The sequence below is a fragment of the Ursus maritimus genome, unplaced genomic scaffold, assembly GCF_017311325.1.
Source record: "Ursus maritimus isolate PB19 unplaced genomic scaffold, ASM1731132v1 scaffold_16, whole genome shotgun sequence".
In the NCBI taxonomy this organism is placed as follows: domain Eukaryota; kingdom Metazoa; phylum Chordata; class Mammalia; order Carnivora; family Ursidae; genus Ursus; species Ursus maritimus.
This window is the reverse complement of record NW_024424008.1, coordinates 4,525,637-4,546,829: the sequence shown is the minus strand read 5'-3', so window position 1 is coordinate 4,546,829 and position 21,193 is coordinate 4,525,637. Positions and strand designations below refer to the sequence as shown.

At 51.3% G+C, this 21,193-nt stretch overlaps 1 protein-coding gene across 1 annotated transcript in view; it reads left to right on the top strand.

The window, feature by feature from the left end:
* TRIM66 (tripartite motif containing 66) overlaps positions 1–18,631 on the top strand; it is a 46,222-nt gene extending 27,591 nt beyond the window's left edge. Inside the window, exons 12-21 of the mRNA XM_040631315.1 lie at positions 11,302–11,823; positions 11,984–12,176; positions 14,203–14,263; positions 14,690–14,864; positions 15,162–15,451; positions 15,931–16,057; positions 16,384–16,458; positions 16,825–16,977; positions 17,395–17,613; positions 18,336–18,631. Coding sequence (XP_040487249.1) covers positions 11,302–11,823; positions 11,984–12,176; positions 14,203–14,263; positions 14,690–14,864; positions 15,162–15,451; positions 15,931–16,057; positions 16,384–16,458; positions 16,825–16,977; positions 17,395–17,613; positions 18,336–18,395 — 1,875 coding nt within the window. The 3' untranslated portion in view covers positions 18,396–18,631. The remainder of the gene's footprint in view (positions 1–11,301; positions 11,824–11,983; positions 12,177–14,202; positions 14,264–14,689; positions 14,865–15,161; positions 15,452–15,930; positions 16,058–16,383; positions 16,459–16,824; positions 16,978–17,394; positions 17,614–18,335) is intronic.
* The last annotated feature ends 2,562 nt before the right edge of the window (positions 18,632–21,193 follow it).

Sequence of the window (21,193 nt, the reverse complement as noted above, 5' to 3'; positions counted from 1 at the left end):
GAGGTGGCCATCCCCATTTTCTAGCTGAGAAAACTGAGGTCTGGGCCCTCTAGCTAGTAGATGAAAGGGCTGAGGTTTATTTAAAAGAAGACTTGTCAGAATCCAAAGACTGGACTGTTTTTTCTCTGCAACAAAAACGGGGAAAATATTTTCTGTGGCCGCACGACCCGAAGTCGATTTGCTTTAGATTTTCCCTCAGTGGAGTTTGTCGGGTGAATGGTCTGCAGGGGTGGCTGAGCACTGAGGGACCCTGAGAGCTCTTGAAGATAAGCCGCAGGAGCCCTTCGTGTCCACCAACTTACCTGCTTGCTAGAAGGGTTCATTTACTCTGGTAACAACCCAGAACCCCACAACTTGTCAGCTGTCCTCCCCTTATCCCTGCCCTTCACCCTCATCCCTGTCATCGTCCTAGCTGGAACCTCACTCGGCCTTCCCTGTCTCCCTTGGCACTGTTCCTATATCTTGCTGCCTCCTCTGGTCTGGTACCCTCAGGCCTCCTGGCGTCTTCTCTTAGCCACGTACTTGGAGCTTTGTCAGCGGTTGGGTACCCCCCAGCCTGCACACTCAGCCCTGCACACGGCTCTGGCTCTGCAGCCCCAGTGCTTCAGCTGTTCTGCGTACCTGCTTCTCACCGTGTTTCCCTGGCACCATCACCACATAGTCTATCCCAGCGATACATGAGAAGAGATTTCCGAAAAGTAAGGGATGGCAAAGATGAAATGGTAGCTTGCAAATCCCTGGTGGCTCTTGAAGTCAGGCAAGGCCTCTGGTATTAGTGGGTTTTGGTCTGTGCTGGGCCTGTCCTGCCGAAAACAGTTTGGCCTAGAAGCCATAGCGATGCTGTCAATGGGCCCTTTGTGGCTCTCAGGGGTTTAACTATTTGTACTTGGGCTATGCATCCATTCATCCAGTTATTTACTCACTCAATGTTCAAAAAATACAGATTCATCTCCTCTCCTAGTGTGTGCCAGCTGTTTTGCTAGATGTCAGGGACATATCAGTGAATAAGAGTCTCACATTGGAGCTTACAGTCTCGTGGGAGAGACAGTTAAATAAGCAGCAACAGTAAAGGTGATAAAGTGCTGGGAAGGTCACCGGGGTGTAGAGAAGGTGCATGTAACACTGTAAAAACTTTCACGGAGGACTTCCCAGGGGCATGATTTTAAGCTGAGATTTAAAGACATGAGTCTAGTGAAGGGGGATGAGGGGGAGGGTTAGACTGAGTAATCAAAGGGAATGGCCAGTAGGAAGGTCCAGAAGTGAGAGGAAGCCTGGAGCACTTAGGGGGGTTCAGATAACTTGGCTGGGTGGGAACACGAGGTGTGCTGGGGAACGGGAACGGAACCAGAGTGCTCGGAAGGCCTTCTAAACGATGCCGCAGAGTTCAGCGTTCAGTCCTGGGGTTGTGAGGAGTGAAGAGAGGATTTCTGGCAAGGAGGGACGCGGTTTGAATTAAATTTTAGAAAGGTCACTTTCGCTGTAGGAAGGGAGACCAAAATAGTACAGAGGAGAACGAGGAAAGACTGACTGGAACCAGTGACAATGGGTATAAGGAGGAAGCGTGGACTTCAAGGGGTCAGATCACAGGAGCTTTTGGACTTGGAGTCTGATTGGTGGTGGAAAGTGAGGGAGAGAAAGTCCTTTGGCTTGACACCCGGGTCTGTCTTGCCCACTGGGTTGCCATTCACTGAGCTGGGAGCATGGGAAGAAGGACCTGTTTTGGGGGATGAAAAAGTTAAATTTGAACTGTTGGCGCTCTCCTGTGGAAGCTACATGAGAGGGTGCCCAGAAGGTAGGCGGCTCTAGATGTCAGTGGTTCAGAAGGAAACATGGGGGTTGCCAGTGCTCGAGGGGTAGTAGAAGCCGTGCAGAAGGTGCCGCTGCTTCTGTAACGGGGCTTGCTTCTGTTCCCGTGCACAGCACAAAGGGAGGGAGGTGAGCCGTGTGCAAACACAGAGTCCGTGTGCGCGTGCCGGTGGCCCACAGGGCTCTCTGAGCATCAAGGGGACGCCGCCCTACTGTGTGGCTGTGGGATGGCAGTGGGGTTAGCGAAGGTCCTAGGAACTCAATCTCTCATTTTGAGCTGCCCCTGGCCCTTATCAACCTGGGCTCAGGCAGAGGTTCAGAGGAGCAGGTGGCCCGGCCTTTTCCTGATGTTTTATAGGCTTCTTCATGGCTTGGACTCCCCGAAAAATGAACCTCAATGTTGCCATCCTGGCCCAGAGGAGCCTTTGGGTCTACTTGGCGGAGAGAGGTACTGGTTAGACACAAAGCTACTAAAATAAGAAAAGGGGCTTTCTTTTTGAGGGAATTCATTGCCTTGAAGCTGGGACTGGGTGTGGTGGAGGGTGTGACGGTTGAGGACACCAAACAACATTTTGAGCATCTTATCATTGAATGATAATACTTTGTATAGCGTTTTTCTACCTGTTCCCTTAGGTTTTTACATGGATTATTCCATTTTATTTCTTTGTTTATCCTAGAAGTACTATGAGGAAGCCACTTTCATATTCCCCTTTGAAAGATGTGGAAACTGAGACACAGAGAGCTTAAGTGACCCACCTAAGAGCTCTACAGCAGAGCATTGGCAAAGTTAGGACCAGAGCACGTGTTCCTGACCCTGGCTGCGCTCAGGGGCTAGGTTAGATCACCTCTCCTTACGCACTGCAGTGGGAGAAGCAGGACTCCATCTGGCCTCTCACTTGCTAGATTTTCCTCTTTACACTCGTTGGAATAGTCTGAGGCCCTGCTGGGGAGAGGGCTTAGGACTCAGCCTCGTCTGGTAAAGGTGTTTTAGCTTCTGGCCCGCTCCTAAGCCTGTGATGGCCTGTGAGTACTGGGGAAGTCAGAGGTCTGTGTGAAGGCCACAGACCAGAGGAAGCCGGGGCACCAGGCGTCTCTGCGGGTGTTCCGCAGGGACGCATTCGCGTTCTGAGCCACTGACTGATGTTACATCACCGCGAGGAGGACTTCGGTTATGGAACAGCAGCTGTGCACACGTACTTTCGAGTTGGTGCTGAGTTACTGGCGAAAACATTGCTGCGGAAAAGTGAGACAGGAAAGTTTTCAAATGGGTTTTCTAGTGGCTCGAGCTCTGGAGTCTCAGAAGCAGCTTTCCGCACCACCTTCCCTGTATCTAGCAGGGCGTTCTGGAATGAATTTTGACATCTGTCTGGCCCTGGCGGTTGCCTCATCTTGGTTTAGCACTCTGAAGAGAGACCACGGTTACAGCGTGACAGCAGAACTCCTTACATTCTGAGTGAAACTGGAAGACATTTTGATGGCTTCATTTGTACTTCTGAATGAGTCGACTGCTGAAAAACACCCACACTCTCTTCCTCAAAGCTCTCGTGAAGTCAAGGCTGTAGGCATCACAGAGAGCCTGTCTGAGCCCTAATTCAGCTGCAAGGGGGACCTCTGTTCTGCTCACATGTAGTCCACATCCTCCACAGAGGACTGAGAGGCCACCAGGATACTGCTTATGGCTTCAGAGGAGTCTGGGATGTACTTTAGTAAAGGGCGCCTAAGCAGTAGGCACTCCTGTGGTCCACATTAGTGAGAGCGACGCAGAGGAGGAAGGGGTAATGACTCACATAGAGCCTTCACATCATTACCAAAGCACTTTGATGCCTGAGCTCGTAATCTGAGTCTTACAACTCAGATTTACATTAACCTGTGGAGGAGGAAATTAAAGCCCAGAGATGGGAAATATCTTGCTTAAACTCATACTCTAAATCTTGGCTTACGTAAGGACATACAGGGCATCCTGCCTTCACAGTCTCCAGGTCTCCGTCTGTGGGCCAGATCATGGCTTCTCAACTCCAGGAATGATTGTTTCCTCAAAGCCTGGCCTCAACAGCAGAACTCGCCCAGAACCTTCCCAGGGCCTCGGGAGGCTTTCTTATGGCACAGCCTGGGTTCTGGTCAGCGGATGCAGAACTGTACAGAGATCTCTCTCCTGCTCAGAAGCCAAGCCAAGTATTCCTCAGGTCTGGCTCCCTGCATTCCTCTAGGAAGGCTCTTCCCTCAGTTCTAGCCTGATTTCATTCACAGACCAAATCCAAGATCCTTGTCTAGGTCTCCTGGTCCATGAGAAAACAAATCCTTGTTCCTGGACCCTAAATTTCCTTACATTGGCCTGGCCAAAATATCTCTGGTCTAATTTTCCTAGGTCTTCAAGGCTTGGGTTTTAAGGGGTCCACTCATTCTGGCTTTTACTTCAGGTTTTACTAGAATCTTACTCCTTTTCTCTTCCTTCCTCCTCAGACTCTGGGATCCTCTTTGCTTTTTCTGTCTTTCCTGAATCATCAGGGCGCTGGGCACTCTTCAGTTCTTCTCTCTTCAGCACCCATGAGTGTTTCCCCATTTGACTCTGGTCGTTAGCATATATTACCATAGTTGCATGCACAGGGATAGCCTTAATTTGCACAAGAGCTTTTCACCGAGCTGGGGGCGCACTCACTGTCATCAAGAGCAACAACTTTGCTATTAAAAATCAGCTCGTGAAACCACTTGCTAGGAAAGTTAGTTCCTTCCTCAGGTGTCTGATTCAGTTGTTGGAAGATCTACTAATGTTCAACCAGTCCTCCTGATCTGACGCTGTCGAAACACTCAGATATTCCAATGTTTAATTCACAAATCTGTTTACCCCAATCCTTGTCTCCTTATCTGTTTCCTTCAACCAGAGTGAAGGCCTTCTATGTGTTTCCAAGACACAATTTCCAAGTCATTGCTCCCTTCTCCTCTGTATGTTTACAGGGTGGTCAGTCTGTGATAATTCTAACGACTGGGGCAAAACCCTAAAACCAGAAGTGAGCAAGGGAATCTTCGGAGCAGCAGCAAGAACAGAGGTCACAGACCCACACGCTGTTCAGCATGAGGTCATAAGTCCACGCTCAGGTGTCTCGTCAGAGGTCTTGACCGCAAGCTTAGTTATATGGTCTCCTCTGAAAGTGTTCATTTTCCTGCATTGGAGCAGTAACCAGAGTAGAAGCAAGGAGTCAGGACTTCTGTAATGGCAGCCAAAGACGAGGGAGAAGACAGGAAACATCACCTGGGCAAGTGCCACATTTTGAGGTCATTCGGTGAAAGGACAGGCTAGGCTCTACGGGCCTTAAAGCATCACTGAACTACAGCCCACTCCAGCGATAGATCCGTCCAAATTCCTTTATGTCCCTAAGGAACGGTCTCATGAGGCTCCGTGTACTCTGTTTATTATGACAAGGTAGTGTGTGAAATCTTAGAAGTACTCCTATTATTTTAAAGCCAATTGTGTTTTGTTACTGAAAGAGGTATGTTTCAGATATTTGGAAAATTAATTTCTGTGGAACACCACCGTATTTGTGCTACTTTATCCCCAGCAATACTATCTTGCTACTGTAAGAACCTGAAATTTATATTAAACTCAGGGCATGTGCATTAAGTGTCTGTTTATTGACTTCTCTGTCTTACTAGAGCACTAGCTTTCTAGCTAATGGCACAAAATCAAGACCAGCCAGCAGATTTTTAAGGCTGGGCCCAGATTCCTAGTCTTGGGTCTATATAAGCTTCGGAAATCTGTGTCATCCCTCTGTGTCTCAGTTTCCTTTTCTGTTGAATGAAAGAACAGTGCTTTCTCTGAATTTTGACAACATCGTGTGCCAATCATCACAATAATGTAAGCACATCGAACTCCAGAGCAAGATCTACATGGTGAGGATGGGGAGGAGGGCAGCAGATAGAAGAGCAGAGGTCAAACAGGAGGCAGGCTAGGTGGGTGAAGAATGGCCTAGGTGACTGGTAGAAGAGGTGGAAGGTCAGATGGTTCAGGGAGGTCACAGGTCCGGCAAGTTGTGGAGGCAGGTGGTTCAGACAGGTAGATCTGTAGGTTCCAGGTGGCGTTATTCAGACAGGTCACAGGTCAGGCAGGTGGCAAACAGAGATCAAGGAAGAAAAACAAGAAGAGGGAAGGGACAGAGACAGGGACGTGCAAGTACGGGGAAGGAGAGAAAAGTAGGAGCAAGTGAGGAGATGCAGGAGAGGAGGCCCAGGGCAGTCTCCCCTCGTACCCCAGTGATGAGCTGAGCTGATCGTCAGAGTGAGTGTTTTTGGCATTTTTGACTTGTCTTCCTCCCCTGAACTAGAAAATAGTTTATTTTCACTTCCAAACCTCAAAATACATATTTTTCACTCATGAAATCTGTAGATTTTGTATGTGAAGAAGGCAAGGTGTCTGTTATGTAGCTGACAACTTGGAGGCGGTTGCCCCGCCAGACCTTACAGCCAACCATATCATTTTGCCTTCTCTCATCTGACCTGAACAATCCTGGGTGCTAGAGAGGGCAGCATCTCCACGGACGGAGGAGCTCCTCCTGTGTGTGCAGCACCAAGTATCCAGCGCAGCCACATTCCCAAGCCTGGCACGCTCTCAAGAAGCCCCGTCCTTCCTTCCAGGCCCTGGAGACCCAGCCTCCTTTCCGGGCCCTGAAATTTGGCCCTCCCCTTCTCCCTGCTCACCTGGTAGCGGTGGTGGCGGGGTAGGATGGAGGTTCTCAATCCTCTCTTTCTTCCTGTACAAGAAATAGTCCCTGCCGTTTTCATATTTTGTACCTCTTCACTCCAGAGAGCCAAATGAAATATCAAAAATACAGACATACAGTGTACCTATGTTCCCAAAATGCCACTGTATTTGTAGAGCCCATAGAAATGGGGTGGGGCTGCCTTCCACCTTGCACTTTCTCTGAGATCCTTCTCAGAGTTCTGCCATGGACGTTTCTGAGGTTCTTTTCACCACTACCAAAGCTTCCCCCCACTTCCTGATGGCCTTGGTCTCTTTGAGGTTGGCTGTGGGTGTGAACAGGAGGAAGACTAGTCTAGCCTGCGGTATCTTAGGATATGTTATTGACCCTGTGCTGTGTGCTGGGTTCAACAGGCCCAGCTCAAAATAAAGTGTGATAGAATTTCCATAGTTCTTCCACAGCTCAGTCTGCATGCCCTCCTCTATCATGCTATTAAGTCACACTTCATGATATGCAATAAGTAATCAGGACAAGGGAGTTGATATCCTACAAAGATATCCTGCCTCTGAGCTGGAGACAGAGGTGGAGACAGCCTGCCTCTAATCCAGGGAGTTTTTGTCTTTGGGAATTTAATGGTGTGCCTATTTTGTGACATACAGCACCTGACCATACATACAGTTATTCCTTGGGACTGTCCCAGGTAGATTTTGGTGCCCTTCACGCTTGGCACCAAGGATCTCATAGAGAGAGCCATCTATGTCATTGGCAGATGAGATGACCACCAGAGCTGCAGTAAATATACACGTCAAATCGGGAAAGGGTGAAAGAAACCAGCTCACAGGATTAGACCGTTATATATTACAAAAGGGATTGCAACCAGATAAGGAAAGACAGAATCTTAACCAGGACAGTGGGGATACCAAGGGAGGCAGGTCACTGCATGTTTGAGATAGCTCTTCCATGCTTAATCTACACAATGTGCTTTGAGCATTCTCCCCAGACCTCCTTCTCCTCGATATTTCTTATCTTGGGACTTAGACTGTAGAGCAAATTGGAGTCTTTTTATTGAACACTATTGAACTACCAATGAACCTATAAAAAACCTCTCTTTTGGGAGACAGAGGGCATTTATATTTAGCTCATCTGCTTTTAAAATTGAGAATTAAGAATAGAACATATAAGCTTTACTAGCTGCTTTGAAATAATAAGGGAAAAGCGTTGGGAGAGAAGAGAAAGAGATGATAAGAAAAAAGTAAAACAGGAGAGGAAGAGAGTGAAGGTCGAGGAGAGCAGGCGAGGGAAGGACAGAGGCTGAAGCACAGAGTGTGGGAGAGGAGAGGGTGAGTTTGCACAGAGAAGGATGCAGCCAGATAGGCCACAGTCAAGAGTGTGGCTTTGGCGTCGGAGAGCGGGATTCTAAATCTGTAAAAATCCCACATCACGTGTCATGCTTAGTTGGTGAAATACTGAAAGGATCCCCCGAGATCAGGAATGAGACTAGGATGGCTACTATCACTACTCCCATTTGACCTGGTCCTCCCGTACTTAGCTGGCAGAGTCAGGCCGGAAAAACAAACGCAGAGAAAGGAAGAAGTGAAACGTAACTAGTCACGGCTGGCATGATTTGTGTGCACAGAAATCCCCCAAGCATGACAGCAAGGTCTCTGGGTACAAGGTCAATCTACAAAAATCAACTGCATTTCTATGTGTGAGCACAAATAAAGGGAAATGGAAACTTACAAAATTATGTGTACAATTACATAAAAAACTTCAGATGCCTTACTGAGCCTCATTTTTCTCAAGTGCAGAGTTCGAGAACAACGCTAACAGTCACAGTACTGGGGGAGCAGTAGCAGTTGCCGGGGGTCACAGAGCACCTGCCGCATGGCAGACATTGTTCCAAACCTCTACCTGGATTCGTTCTTGTCACCTTCACAGCAACCCTTTGACGTCTGTGATGAGGGCTGTGCGAGGATTTCCTCGCATATAATAAGTGCTCAATAAATGTTAGCTATATAAAGACGAGTGATGCATAGACCCAGTTGTTAATAGAATGGAGCTGCTATTTATGTGGTTTAAGATTTGTAGGATAAACAATCACACGTTGTTGTTTTTTAAAAAATTTTTAAATAGCTCATGAATTCATTTATTCAGCCAGGCACTGCTTCTGGGTCTAGAAGTACAATGGGTAAGCTAACTAGGTAAAAATCCATGCCCTAATGGAATTTACGATTTATGGGAGAAAATAGAAATTCATCAAATGGTCTCACAACTTTGAGAATACAGGGGAAAAAAGGGGGCGGGGGAGTTACAAGAATGTAAAAGGGAGGAATGAGGTCTGGGCCACAGAATGAAAAGAGGCTTTGATACAAAAAATCACAGGTGAGCTGAGTTTAGAAGGATACGTGGTACAGGGACAGGGATAGGAGAATGTTCCACGGAGGGGAAGCAGTCTGTTTGAAGGGGATGAAGGTCGTAGGTGAAAGGAGAGCTTGGCATGTTTCAGGGATTGAAAAAAATGTCTGAGTGGCTGGAGCTCAGAGAATGGGAGGATTGTTGTGTGAACTGTGGCTGCTGAGTAGGACAGGGGATGGGCAGTCATTTTCACAGTTGTCCTAAGAATGTGGAATGCACTGCGGGGCTTCATGCAAAGGAATGATGTGGTCACATTTGTGGGTTTTGTTTTTTTTAATTATGATATGTTAGTCACCATACAGTACATCATTAGCTTTTGATGCAGTGTTCCATGATTCATTGTTTGCGTATAACACCCAGTGCTCCACGCGATACGTGCCCTCCTTGATACCCATTACCGGGCTAGCCCATCCCCCCACCCCTCTCCCCTCTAAAACCCTCAGTTTGTTTCCCAGAGTCCACAGTCTCTCATGGTTTGTCTCCCCGCTCTGTGATCCCCCCCTTCATTTTTGCCTTCCTTCTCCTAATGATCCCCCTGCTTTTCCTTATGTTCCACAAATAAGTGAAACCATATGATAATTGTCTTTCTCTGCTTGACTTCTTTCTTTTTTTTTTTTTTAAAGATTTTATTTATTTATTCGACAGAGATAGAGACAGCCAGCGAGAGAGGGAACACAAGCAGGGGGAGTGGGAGAGGAAGAAGCAGGCTCATAGCAGAAGAGCCTGATGTGGGGCTCGATCCCGTGACGCCGGGATCACGCCCTGAGCCGAAGGCAGGCACTTAACCGCTGTGCCACCCAGGCGCCCCTGCTTGACTTATTTCACTTGGCATAATCTCCTCCAATTCCATCCATGTCAATGCAGATGTCGTGTAATCATCCTTTCTGATGGCTGAGTAATACTCAGATTTGTGTTTTGAAAATATTTCTCCACTGAGGAGGCTACTGCTGTCATCTGGGAAAATACAGGAGTGTAACCCAGGCTAGGGCACCAGCAATAGAGAGAAGAATTAGTGGGAAGATGTGTGAATTGTGTAAGGGGTAGAATTGATGAGGTTTGGAATTAGCTTGGGCGAGGGAGGAGGGATGCCTCACTGATGCTTCCCTTCTAGAATCTGACTTGAAGAACTGGGTGACGTTCACTGAGGTGAGGACAGCCTTTTCTTCACTGTTAAATGGCTTTGCTAATTTTATAGTGAAATTTGAGATGATATTTGAAGTATTTACTTTCCTGTGGAAATTTGAATATCTTACTCATGGGGAAAGGCTGAAGACACTGATTTGGGAAGCTTAGAGATGTTTACTCTTTGTTTCCCCTTTGACTTTCAAAAGACGTCAAATTGTTCTATCTTTAGTCTTAAAAAAAAAAAAAAAAAGGCAGGGATATCAAACTTCTAAATTCCTAAAGGTTACATTTAGAACCAGTCTCTCACTGTCCTCCCTCCATCAAATGTGGTTCTCCAATCTGAGAAATGGAATGCAACCAGTGCAGAAATCTGTATGTCTTTAACTTCTCTTTGTGAACCTTTAGGTCTCTTCTCCCTACACCATCAAGCAGTTAGACAGGAGAAAACAATTCTTGGGGTTGGGAAGTTACGGCCTAATCCAATGACTGTCCAGACTGGGACATATTAAGACCTAGCTGCTCTGATGTTCTTTACCTTTGGTTTAGAAGGTCTTTGGCAGGTAGAGTGGGGCTAGGGAAGACTTTCACATCTCTTGGTCAAGCCTTCCCTTAATGCTAGTGGTTCTGGAGTTGATCTGAACAAGCCTGTGAAAAGGGCCTGGAGTTGGCTCAGGTTCCCCAGGACTGATTGGGTCCCCCCAGGCCTTGGCATTATCTCAGAGAAGGTCTGAGGCAGACCAGAGTTTGAGCCTTCTGGACTTCCTTCCATTTTTATGTAGCAGAAATTAGCCCACAGGAAACCCAGAAGGGATGAGAAGGCACTAGTGGTTTAGTCAGAGGGGAATGTGAAGTTGGAGGGCTGATCCCACAGTCTGATCCTTTGCCTAGGTACTGGATGGGGGGTGAGGGGTGTGGGCTGGTGGTGGTTCCGTGTGTGTGTGTGTGTGTGTGTGCACGCGCCACCCTCAGGGCAGGTGGTAGGCGATCTCTGTCACTCTCCCACACTGTTTTGTCTCTGTCCTTCTCACAAACACGCACGCACACCAGCGTCCTCAGTCTGTGCCCGCCTCTCTGTCAGAGCCTAGCAGCCTCCTTGGTGTAGGGGAATGGGAATAGGGCTCATGTGCTGTCTGACTTCCCTGCAGCTACTAGACTCTGAGGCCAGAGTGAAATCTGAGCATGGGAGCTCTCGAGGGCTGCATCTCTCCTCCCCTCCCCCCACCCCTGCCAATGGCCTGAGTCTGCCCTGTCTTCGCTCCTGCAGCACTCCACTTCGGTGAGCATCATGGGGTTTTCCAACACGCTGGAGATGGAGCTGTCATCTACCAGTCTGGCAAGGACCCTAGAGCCACAAGTCCAGAGCGTGAGCAGCCTGACTGCTGCCCCTTCCCACATGGTCCCAAGCCTGCTGAGCGGCACGCCCACAACTGTGTCCAGCCTGATGAGTGGTCAAAACCAGGCTATGCCCAGCCTGACAGTCAGTCATCTGCAGACCATACCCAGCCTTGTGCGCAGCGTGCCCCAGTCCATGCCCAGTCTGATGAGTGATTCCTCCCAGACCATCACAAGCCTAGCAAGTGATCACTCACAGGCCAGGCCCACCCCGATGTCTGGTCCCATCCAGACTATGCCAAGTCTGGCAACTTGTCCTCTGCAGAGCATGCTTCCAGCTTCTGACATGCAGCCGGAGACTGGATCCAGCTGCAGTCCTGGCTCTGGCCGAGCTGCAGGGAGCCTGTGCCCTGCAGATGGCTCTGACCCCTCTCTCAGGAAAGCCCTGTGTAAGGTAAGTCCTGGGGAAATGACATTCAACTTCCTCTGCTCATCACTGGGCAGCAGGGTGGCCCCTGAAGGGCTTATCCTGGCCTCAGCTTAATAGCTCTATGACTACTAACAGCAAAAATGCCTGATTTCTTTGATTCTTGTTGGACTTCCGCTTTTAAAAGATGGAAAGTGAGGATTCTACCCGCTTCACTGACTCCCTGGGACAAGACCCCACAACCCCGGGTCTGGAGGTTTCCAAGGATCTGGCTATGCCTTCAGAACTGGAGGAGCCAATTAACCTCTCTGTGAAGAAACCTCCACTGGTCCCAGCGATCAACACATCCATGGCTCTGCAGCAGTACCGGAACCCAAAAGGTGAGGTGCAGGTCGGCAAGCAGCCTGTCACTCGTGCTGGCCATAGACATGAGCTCAGCACTTGGGGTGAGATGCGGGAGAGGAGACAGGCACGAGGCCGGAGGGAGCAGCGTTTCTCTCTCAGGCTCAGATCACTTCTTCCCTCCAGAACTGACTTACTGGGACCTGTTCTGTTTCCCTCACTGTGGCCAGGGCTGATACAGGCAGGGCTGGGACTTAGCCTCCTGTAACATTTCCCTGCAAAAAGTTCTGGAGGTCTGGGTCAGAGGTGGGAGGAACAGGAAGAACATATCCCAGCAGGGCCAGTCTTGGCAAAATATTTTAGGGAAAAGAACATACCTGACTTTGGAGTCGTATATCGAACTTAGAAAACCGGTTCTGTCTTTTTATGTTTGGCCTTTCTGAGCTGGTTTCTTTCTCTGTAAATGGGGCTAATCATAGCTACGTCATAGACCAGGGGGCAAATGACTACAGTGAGGTCATTTGATGACTTTCTGTGTAGTCACAAGAATTGGCCTTGCTTTGCCTCACACGCAGCAGGCCTTTGGGTTTGTGTCGTGCCCCAGAGTAAAGGGAATTTGAACAGTGGAGATACCCTCTGATCTCTTCTCAGTTACCTACACACCTTCTCAAACGGGGCTTCCTCTCTTCTGTCATAGGCAAGGGCTGGTTGGGAAGTTTGAAAGCAATTGCAGAGTGAGCATTTGGGACTTTTTCTGTTTAGTGTAAGATATATGTTTAGTCTGTAATGATCGCTCTATTTCCTATACATTTAATAAATGAAAATGAAATAATTTTTCTCCTTGTTTTTTCATACTGACTGAAAGACCAACTGAACAATGATTGGTTCTTATTAACTGCATAATAATGGGACCCTGGATTTTAAGCAGTTAAATTTTTTGGACCCTGCTTGCCTATGGAAAATGCCTAGGACAGTGCCTGGCACTGCGTGGGTGCTCTGTAAATGCTAGTTTTCTACTCCCTCCCCACACCACCACCTGCCCGTCTACACAGGCTCTATTGCACTACTCAGGGTAGGGCTGCAGGGAGCCTTTTGCCTGTGGACTATGAACTAGACTCTCGGGTAGTACTAAAATCCTAGCACTTGGCTGAAAAGACAAAGGCTGGACAGAATGACTCCTGAGAGCATGTGACACCAGTATGTGGAGAACAAGAGATTTCTGAATTCATTCGTAAGGTGAGAAGCTGGCCCCTTAGCACCAGATCCAACACTCACCCCTAGATAGCCTCTGAGTTTTATCTGTTTTTTTTTAATTTATTTTTGACTTTAAAAATTTTTTTAAGTTTTATTTATTTAAGTAATCTCTACCTCCAACATGGGGCTCTAACTCACAACGCCGAGATCAAGAGTCACGTGCTTTTCCGACTAAGCCAGCCAGGTGCCCCATATCTGTTTCTTTTTATTTATTTGTTTGTTTATTGATTTTTAAAGATTTTATTTATTCATTTGAGAGAGGGAGAGAGAGAGTAAGCCGGGGGGGGGGTGCAGGTTACGGGGAGGGGGAAAGCAGACTCCCCACTGAGCAGGGAGCCTGACATGGGACTTGATCCCAGGACCCAGAGATGATGACCTGAGCCAAAGCCAGACGCTTAACCATCTGAGCCACCCAGGCACCCCTCTGTTTCTCTTTTTAAAGATTTTATTTATTTATTTGAGAGAGAGAGTGAGCATGTGCAGGGGGAAGGGCAGAGGGAGAGGGAAATAGAGAATCCCAAGCAGACTCCCTGCTGAGCATGGAGCCTGACATGGGGCTTGATCCCAGGACTTTGAGATCATGACCTGAGCTAAATCCAAGAGTTGGATGCTTAACTGACTGAGCCACCCAGGTACCTGCCCTTGTTTGTCTTTTTAAAAGAAGGTGGCCTTCTTCCCCTCTCAGGAAGGAGAGCCATGGTAGGATTGCGGTGTGGGCCAAAGGTATGAGTAGCACATATGAGTGGAAGGTATGGCTTATAGGGCATGTTGTCATAAATGTATGTCACAGGTATTTGTCTTTTGCCTTAGAGTATGAGAATTTTGAACAAGGAGCCCTGGAGCTGGGTGCAAAAGAGAACCAGAGTATCAGGTAACAGGCTCCTGACCCAACCTCCCTCTCTCACCCTCCAATTCATATCCTGGGAGGCCGGCACAGGAAGTCAGCATCCTCAATGACTTAACTAGAAGCAGAAGTTTTCCTGCAACCATCTTCTTCAACTCCCAGACCCTCTATAGGATCTGCGGGGTTGGGAGTCTGGGACCCCGTGGGAGGGTATCCTGGCTCCTGCAGCAGGGGGCATGTACTCTGTGTGAGGTCCTCCCACTTTAGGAATTCCCCTTTCTTTGAACAAAGGGCTCCCCCCCCTCCACCCCGGGGCAGGAAGGTGAGGCAGGGGCCTGCAGGGGTGGGACTGCAGTCTGGAGCTGCAGAAGGTGGGATTGTGGAAGAGCTGACGCAGTGGCTGGGGTCGGAGAAGGCTCCTCCCGAGACCCAGCGGTGTCTCTCCTGCCTCAGGCCCTTCAACAGCGAGCCTAAGATTCCCTATGTGCGGCTGGAGCGGCTCAAGATCTGCGCTGCCTCTTCGGGAGAGATGCCGGTGTTCAAGCTGAAGCCCCAGAAGGACGAGCAGGACGGGAGCTTCCTGCTTATCATCGAGTGTGGCACCGAGTCCTCCAGCATGTCCATTAAGGTACCACTCTGCTCCCTCTGGTCCTGGAGCTTGGCCCCCCCCCGGGAGCCTCTCTTCTCTCTGCTGCTGTCAGAATTCTGCCTCTGGCGCTGGCCCTGTCCGGAGTCCGGTCTGAGTGGGGCTGCAGCCTGGCCGGACTTACCTCCGGCTGTGAGGGGTCTGTCCCAGCATCCCCGGGGCTCGGCTGGCCTGGACGCCGGGAATAAGTTGGTGCCCAGGGCTGGTCAGTCAGTCCTCTCCCTCCCTCCACAACTTGTTGGTGCTGTGCTCTGACTGCCGACTCCCTTCTTCTCCAAGGTCAGCCAGAACAACCTGCCCGACGCCATCCAGGCCCCGAGTCTGGGGGGAAGAAAGGTCACTGTCACTTCTCTGGCTGGGCAGCAGCCACCGGAGGGGGCGGGTGCCTCTCCTGAGGAACAGAGACTCATTCCTCGGACCCCTGGAGCCAAGAAGGGGCCCCCAGTACCAATAGAGAACGAGGACTTCTGCGCTGTGTGCCTCAACGGGGGGGAGTTGCTGTGCTGTGACCGCTGCCCCAAAGTGTTCCACCTCTCCTGCCACCTGCCAGCCCTGCTCGGCTTCCCGGGGTGAGCCATGCGGGTCCCAGCAGCGTGCTTTTCTGGGAGGCCTCTTCTAGGCCACACAGCTCCCCGGGCTGGCTTCCTCCCCCGTGTGGGCCTGTGTGAACTGCAGGTCTGTGAGTCAGCGGCCCTACTGCCGTGTGCCTTGTGCGCACGGACAGGCGGGTGTTTAGATTTGTGGGGCTTCCTTTCTTCCTCTGTTCCCAGCTTCCTCCTACACACACGGATTTGTCCCCATACTCCTATCGCAACCCCCAGCTGAGTCCTGTGTTTTTCTGGATTCACTCCATCCCGAGTTACTGAATTGCTTTCAAGCTGGTGGTTAGGAAGCCATTCCTTACAGGGCAGGGCTAGGGACTAAGTCTCCCAAGCCATTGTGCCTCCCCCCACCCCCCACCCACCCCGGGGATCTTGGAGCAGAGGGCCAGGGGAGGTGGCTCTGGGTCACGTGCTGAGGCCTCACTGGGCCTCACCTGCCTCTGCAGGGGAGATTGGGTGTGTACCTTGTGCCGCAGCCTGACCCAGCCCGAGATGGAGTACGACTGTGAGAATGCCCGCTATTACCAGCCTGGGATGCGGGCCACTCCCGGCCTGAGCATCTGTGACCAAAAGGTAGGGAGGGGTCTCTGGGAACATGGTTCCCTGTCTGGGGCAGCCTCCCTGTGCCAGGGGCGGAGGCCTTTCTGAGGGGATGGGAGGCCTTTCCAGGTACCTCCCTTTCAGGCAGTGCCTAACAGCCCGGCCCATGGGGGTTTGCGGCGAATGCCCTCCTGCCGGCTATGTTCCTCTGGTCTGGGAGCCTGGGCTCTGCCTTCGCGTGGTGGTCCGTGCCCCATGGGACAGAGCTGACCCTGCTGGAGTTACCAGGGTCACTGTCTTCAGTCCCTCCTGAGGTGGGGCCGGGGCCAAGTGACCTGCTGCCCTTCCGGTTTCTGCAGAAGTGCGAAAAGCTGGTCCTGTCCTTGTGCTGCAACAGCCTCAGCCTGCCCTTCCACGAGCCCGTGAGCCCGCTGGTAAGGAAGGCCGCCTGTTTCCCCCGGCTCCCGAGGTCCTGGGCCCGGGGCGGGTCCCAGGGGTACCCCGGGCGGGCTCAGAGCATGGCCACTGGATGTTGGGTTCCCTCGTGCCCAGGCTAGCAGACCCAGCCGCGGCCACCACAGCCCCCCAGCCCTGCAGCCGCTGCACCGCACCTGATGGACAGCGAGCCAGGCCTCCTTTACCCCTTCTCTCTGTCTTCTTTCTCCACTTTCCTTCTTGCTGCCGTTCTCTTTCTCGTGTTCTTTCACTTCTGTTCCACATCGTTCTCCATCTTTCCCTCCTTCTTATCTGTACCTCTGCTTTTCTCTTCCTGCTTGGCTTCCCCTTCTCTCCTCCCAAAGGCCCGGCATTACTACCAGATTATCAAGAGGCCCATGGACCTGTCGATCATCCGGAGGAAGCTGCAAAAGAAGGACCCAGCTCACTACACCACCCCCGAGGAGGTGGTGTCAGACGTCCGCCTCATGTTCTGGAACTGTGCGAAGTTCAATTATGTATGTCTTGCCTGTTTTTCCTCTCCCCTATTTCCCAGTGACCCCAAGATTCATGGCTGGATGGGGATATCAGGTTTGGTCCTGAGTTGCCATGAGGACCTGGGAACAGACTCTCTGCCCCCCCCCCCCCCCCCCCGCTCTCTCTAAGTTCTCTCCCACACTTGGGCCTCAGCATGGACTCAGGAGGACGAAGGGGGAGTGCTAGTGGTTGGCCATCTGTGGGTAACTGTCAGGGCCACTTCTGCTTTGAGAGATGATACTAAATTGGTTATCTTGAGTCTTCAGGAGAAAATGTCACATTCTAGACCTCCAGGAAACCCAACCAGGCTTTGTGCTCTCTGAAGAGCTCTTGAGGGGCTGGGAAGAGATGGGCTGGTGGAAACGGGCTGGACCATCACTGCTCTCCTTCCCCTTCAGCCTGACTCAGAAGTGGCGGAGGCCGGCCGCTGCCTGGAAGTATTCTTTGAGGGCTGGTTGAAGGAGATCTACCCGGAGAAACGGTTTGCCCAGCCGAGGCAGGAGGACTCAGACTCCGAAGAAGTGTCTAGCGAGAGTGGGTATTCCACTCCCCAGGGCTTCCCATGGCCCCCGTATGTGCAGGAGGGCATCCAACCCAAGAGGCGGCGGCGACATATGGTAAAGAGTTGCTGCCAGCTGGCGGGCAGGTGTGGGGGGTGGTTGGCCAGGCAGGGGCACCCAAGCAGCATGTACAGGGCAACCTAAAGCCAGACTGCTCGGGAGGCGCGAGAGTGGTGACAATGAACCCTTGCAGCCAGCGCCTTAGGCTAGGAAGAAGGCAGGGCCGTGTGGGGCTCATTAAGCCTAATTACCACCGAGGCTTGAAACTCAGAGAGGTGGATGTACCTGCCCAGGGCACCCAGCGAATTAGCCGCGGAATCAGGGTGAGAAGCCAGGGTTCCCGACTCGCAGCCCAGTGCTGGTTCTTCTACACTGTGATCCCCAGGAGCAGAGAAACACCAGGTCGCAGTGTCCTATCTGAGCTTGGGTTTGGGAGAAAGCAAGGGATATTTCCAGCTCCTTGGTGTAGAGAGGGAAGGAGAGATGTCACTCGCAGCAAGGAGAGCTCCCTGACCTTGCCTCTGGTCCCACCTAGGCAGACTCGAGACGTCACTTCAGTGCCTGTCTGCGGGTGCCGGGGCCCGACCAGCCACCCCCGCTTGTGTACCGCACTGGGCGCACGTAGTGTTTAGTGGCTGCAGTGAGTCTTGCCGTTGCATTCCTGCGCTAGAGTAAAACACCTGGGCTCTGGGGAGTCCCAGTCTGGACACGGGGACTCTTCACGTGAACAGGGGCTACACCGGGCCATGTTAATGCCGCACATTTGTTTTCCCTTTCAGGAGAACGAAAGAGCAAAACGAATGTCCTTCCGCCTGGCCAGCAGCGTCTCCCAGGTGTGAGAGCCGGCAGCAGGGTGAGCAGCCCGGCAGCGGACGCCCCATCCTGTCGACCACTCCTCCCCACCTTTCAGCTCATTGTCTTCAGATCGTGGACGTGAGACGAGTCTTGTCGAGCTGTGTAGTGCTCTTCTTTGCCGTTTGCATCTTACAGCATTCATTTGGGAGCCATAGTGCATCCACTACGGAGAAGATTTCAGTAATAAACAGCAAAGAGGGAGGTGTTCCCGATTACTAGAAAAATCAGATGTGTAGGGTCCACTTGACGAGACCACACCAAGTCAGGCTCGGGGGACCTAACTTCCTTGGTGACCTCTCTCTGCTGAGGAAAGCAGACTTTTCTCACCTTTCAGTGTGCAGGGCTTGGGAGCAATGTCTATATCCGAAGTGTTCCTGGGCCCCGAGGGGAGAAGAAGGGAGAGCGGTTCTGACATACAGCAGGCCTGGGATCCCTGGCCCAGCACAGCCAAAGACTGTCACTGTTTGCCTTTGCTTGGCCTGCTGGGACAGGACGCTGCCCTGCGCAGGGTAATGGAGGCTTCTAGGGGCCAGAGGTCTCAACTGGTGCCTATTTGGGTTCTGACGGTTTTCAGGGTATTTGTTTCTCACGCCACCTCTCCCGCTGTTGACTTAGGTGGCCGCTGTGCTCTAGGTGGTATGGCCTTCTCAGCGGGGCCAGTGGCTGTGCAGGGACTGCTGACAGCTTCAGGCTCAGATCTCACTGGCAGGTGTGAGGAGATGTCAACTGCAGAGCCCATCCTCTGGGCCACTGACTTGGCGTTCATAGCTCTTCTTCGGTGTCAGAACCTGCCTTCCTAGGAGTGATTGTCAGTGGCCGTCTCTTCAGTGTCTCCACTCAGAGGTCCGGACCCGGAGTTCTGCCTGGGAAACCTGAGAGGCAGGGGCTGGCCAAGGAGGCTGACCCGGAACCAGCTCACCCTGCTGGGCTTGGCCCCCTGCTCTGACTCGCCTGCCCCCAGGCTGCCTGCAGCCCAGAAAAAGCCAAGGCTCTAGTGGCAAACCCTTTTCAGCTAGAAGCTGGAGAAGGCCAGAGGGTGAGCCAGGAGCCCGGTCTAACTGCTCATGGGGGATGTTCTGTCTAGAGTGGAGGAGGGGAAAACTGGGAGGGGAGGAGCCGGAGTCCTTCGGTGACCGTGAAGTAACTTCAGGGTGTCGCCCCTCCAAGGATGCAGAGGGAAGGGTTCTGAAAGCCCCAGGCACAGGAGTTCCAGACTGCGTCTCGGATGGAGATGGATCTTCGTGGTCCCTGTGGGGTGTCTGGGAGGAGGAGGTACAGGCAGCTGCTGGGGGTCAGGCTTGAGAGGGAAGCTGCCGCTGCTGATGCTGGGGAGCTGCAGAGCTGGCAGTCCAGTGGCCTCACCTGCAGACGCAGCTGTCTCTGGCCTGGTCACGGCTTGGCTAATTTCAAGGGAGTTTTAGGTCATGGCTTTATTTTTGCTAAGAGGTGAAGTTTAAGGAATTTCTTGTGTGTAGGGCCTTTGTCCATGGGAACATTCTGCTCAGAGAAAAACGTTTCTTCTCTCCTTGTCAGTTGGTGGTACTGCTCATTTCCTTCGCCACCCAGGCTGAGAGGCCGTCTTCGCTTCAGAGCCAACCACATCCTTGGCCTGCCATTCTTTCACCAGCCCTTGCCAGGTCCTCCTGCACAGACGGGCTTCCACAGTCCTGTTTCCTAGCTTGGGGTAGCTAAGTCTTTAGGCTCCAGTAGCCAGGCAATCTTTAGACCTAGCCCTCTGCCCTTTGGGGCACACATCACTCTCTGGATTGGGCTTTGGCCACTTTCCTTTCAATTTTTGAATCTTTTTCCCTGTTTAGTTGACTTGGCAAGGTTCCCTCTGTAATTACCTCACTAACTCATGCTGTTGGTCGTCTTCCTTTGTTGTGGCCCCCACTCCCACCTTCCCTGAGTGAGCAACATGGTGCTATGTGTCGGACAGCCAGGTGAGGGCTGCGACAGGCTCAAACCTGATTGAGATCCTTCCACAGGACCAACTGGAGGCCACAGATTCGAAGCAGAAATGCCTGGCTAAATGCTTGGCTTCCCTTCTCTTAGGTATCGTGTGCCGGGCCAGGAGATCTTCGTAGCACGGTAGGGGGTCACATACTCCTTTCCCATCGCGGAGACCCTGCATGCTGAGAGGCCCACTTTCGGCACCTGAGCAGATGTAGGGTGTCCTTCCCTGCAAGGGTGCCGGCCCTGGCCCACCACACCACCCCTGCACTGGTTACCCCACACCACTGCCCTTTCCCGGGTTTTTCCTATGGACTTAGCACCAGCGTTTTGCGTCATGGTTTTGTTTTGTTTTTGCATGCAGAAAACAGAACATGACTTTTTAGAAATTAAAAGAAAAAGCTGCTAGCCGAGTGACTGACTTCAGTGGCTCTTTGCTAACGTCTGAGCTGATCCCATAATGGTCCCTTTTGAAGTCAATCAGGACCTTTGGCCCTTGACTAAGACATGAAATGGAAATAGTGTGAGTTCTGGGTCCTCACAGTATAGAACGCAGTCCTAGAGGAGAAATGGGGCTCCTTGGTTGTGCTGAGAAATAGGAGAGTGGAATGGCTTCAGTGGATGCAAAGGGGATTTTAGTGCAAAAAAGTGGTGCAGGATGAATTGTGGAGTACTCTTCCAGAACACGGGCAGGCTGGCCCTACCTGACTTCTAGCAGTTGCCAACTACCCCCCTCTGCAGGTACCCCTCCCACAGTGGCTCTAAGACTCGGTGGGTTCGCTCCTGTGGCGACAGGTCTTTGCCTTGCTCCTGAGACCCACACCTGTCC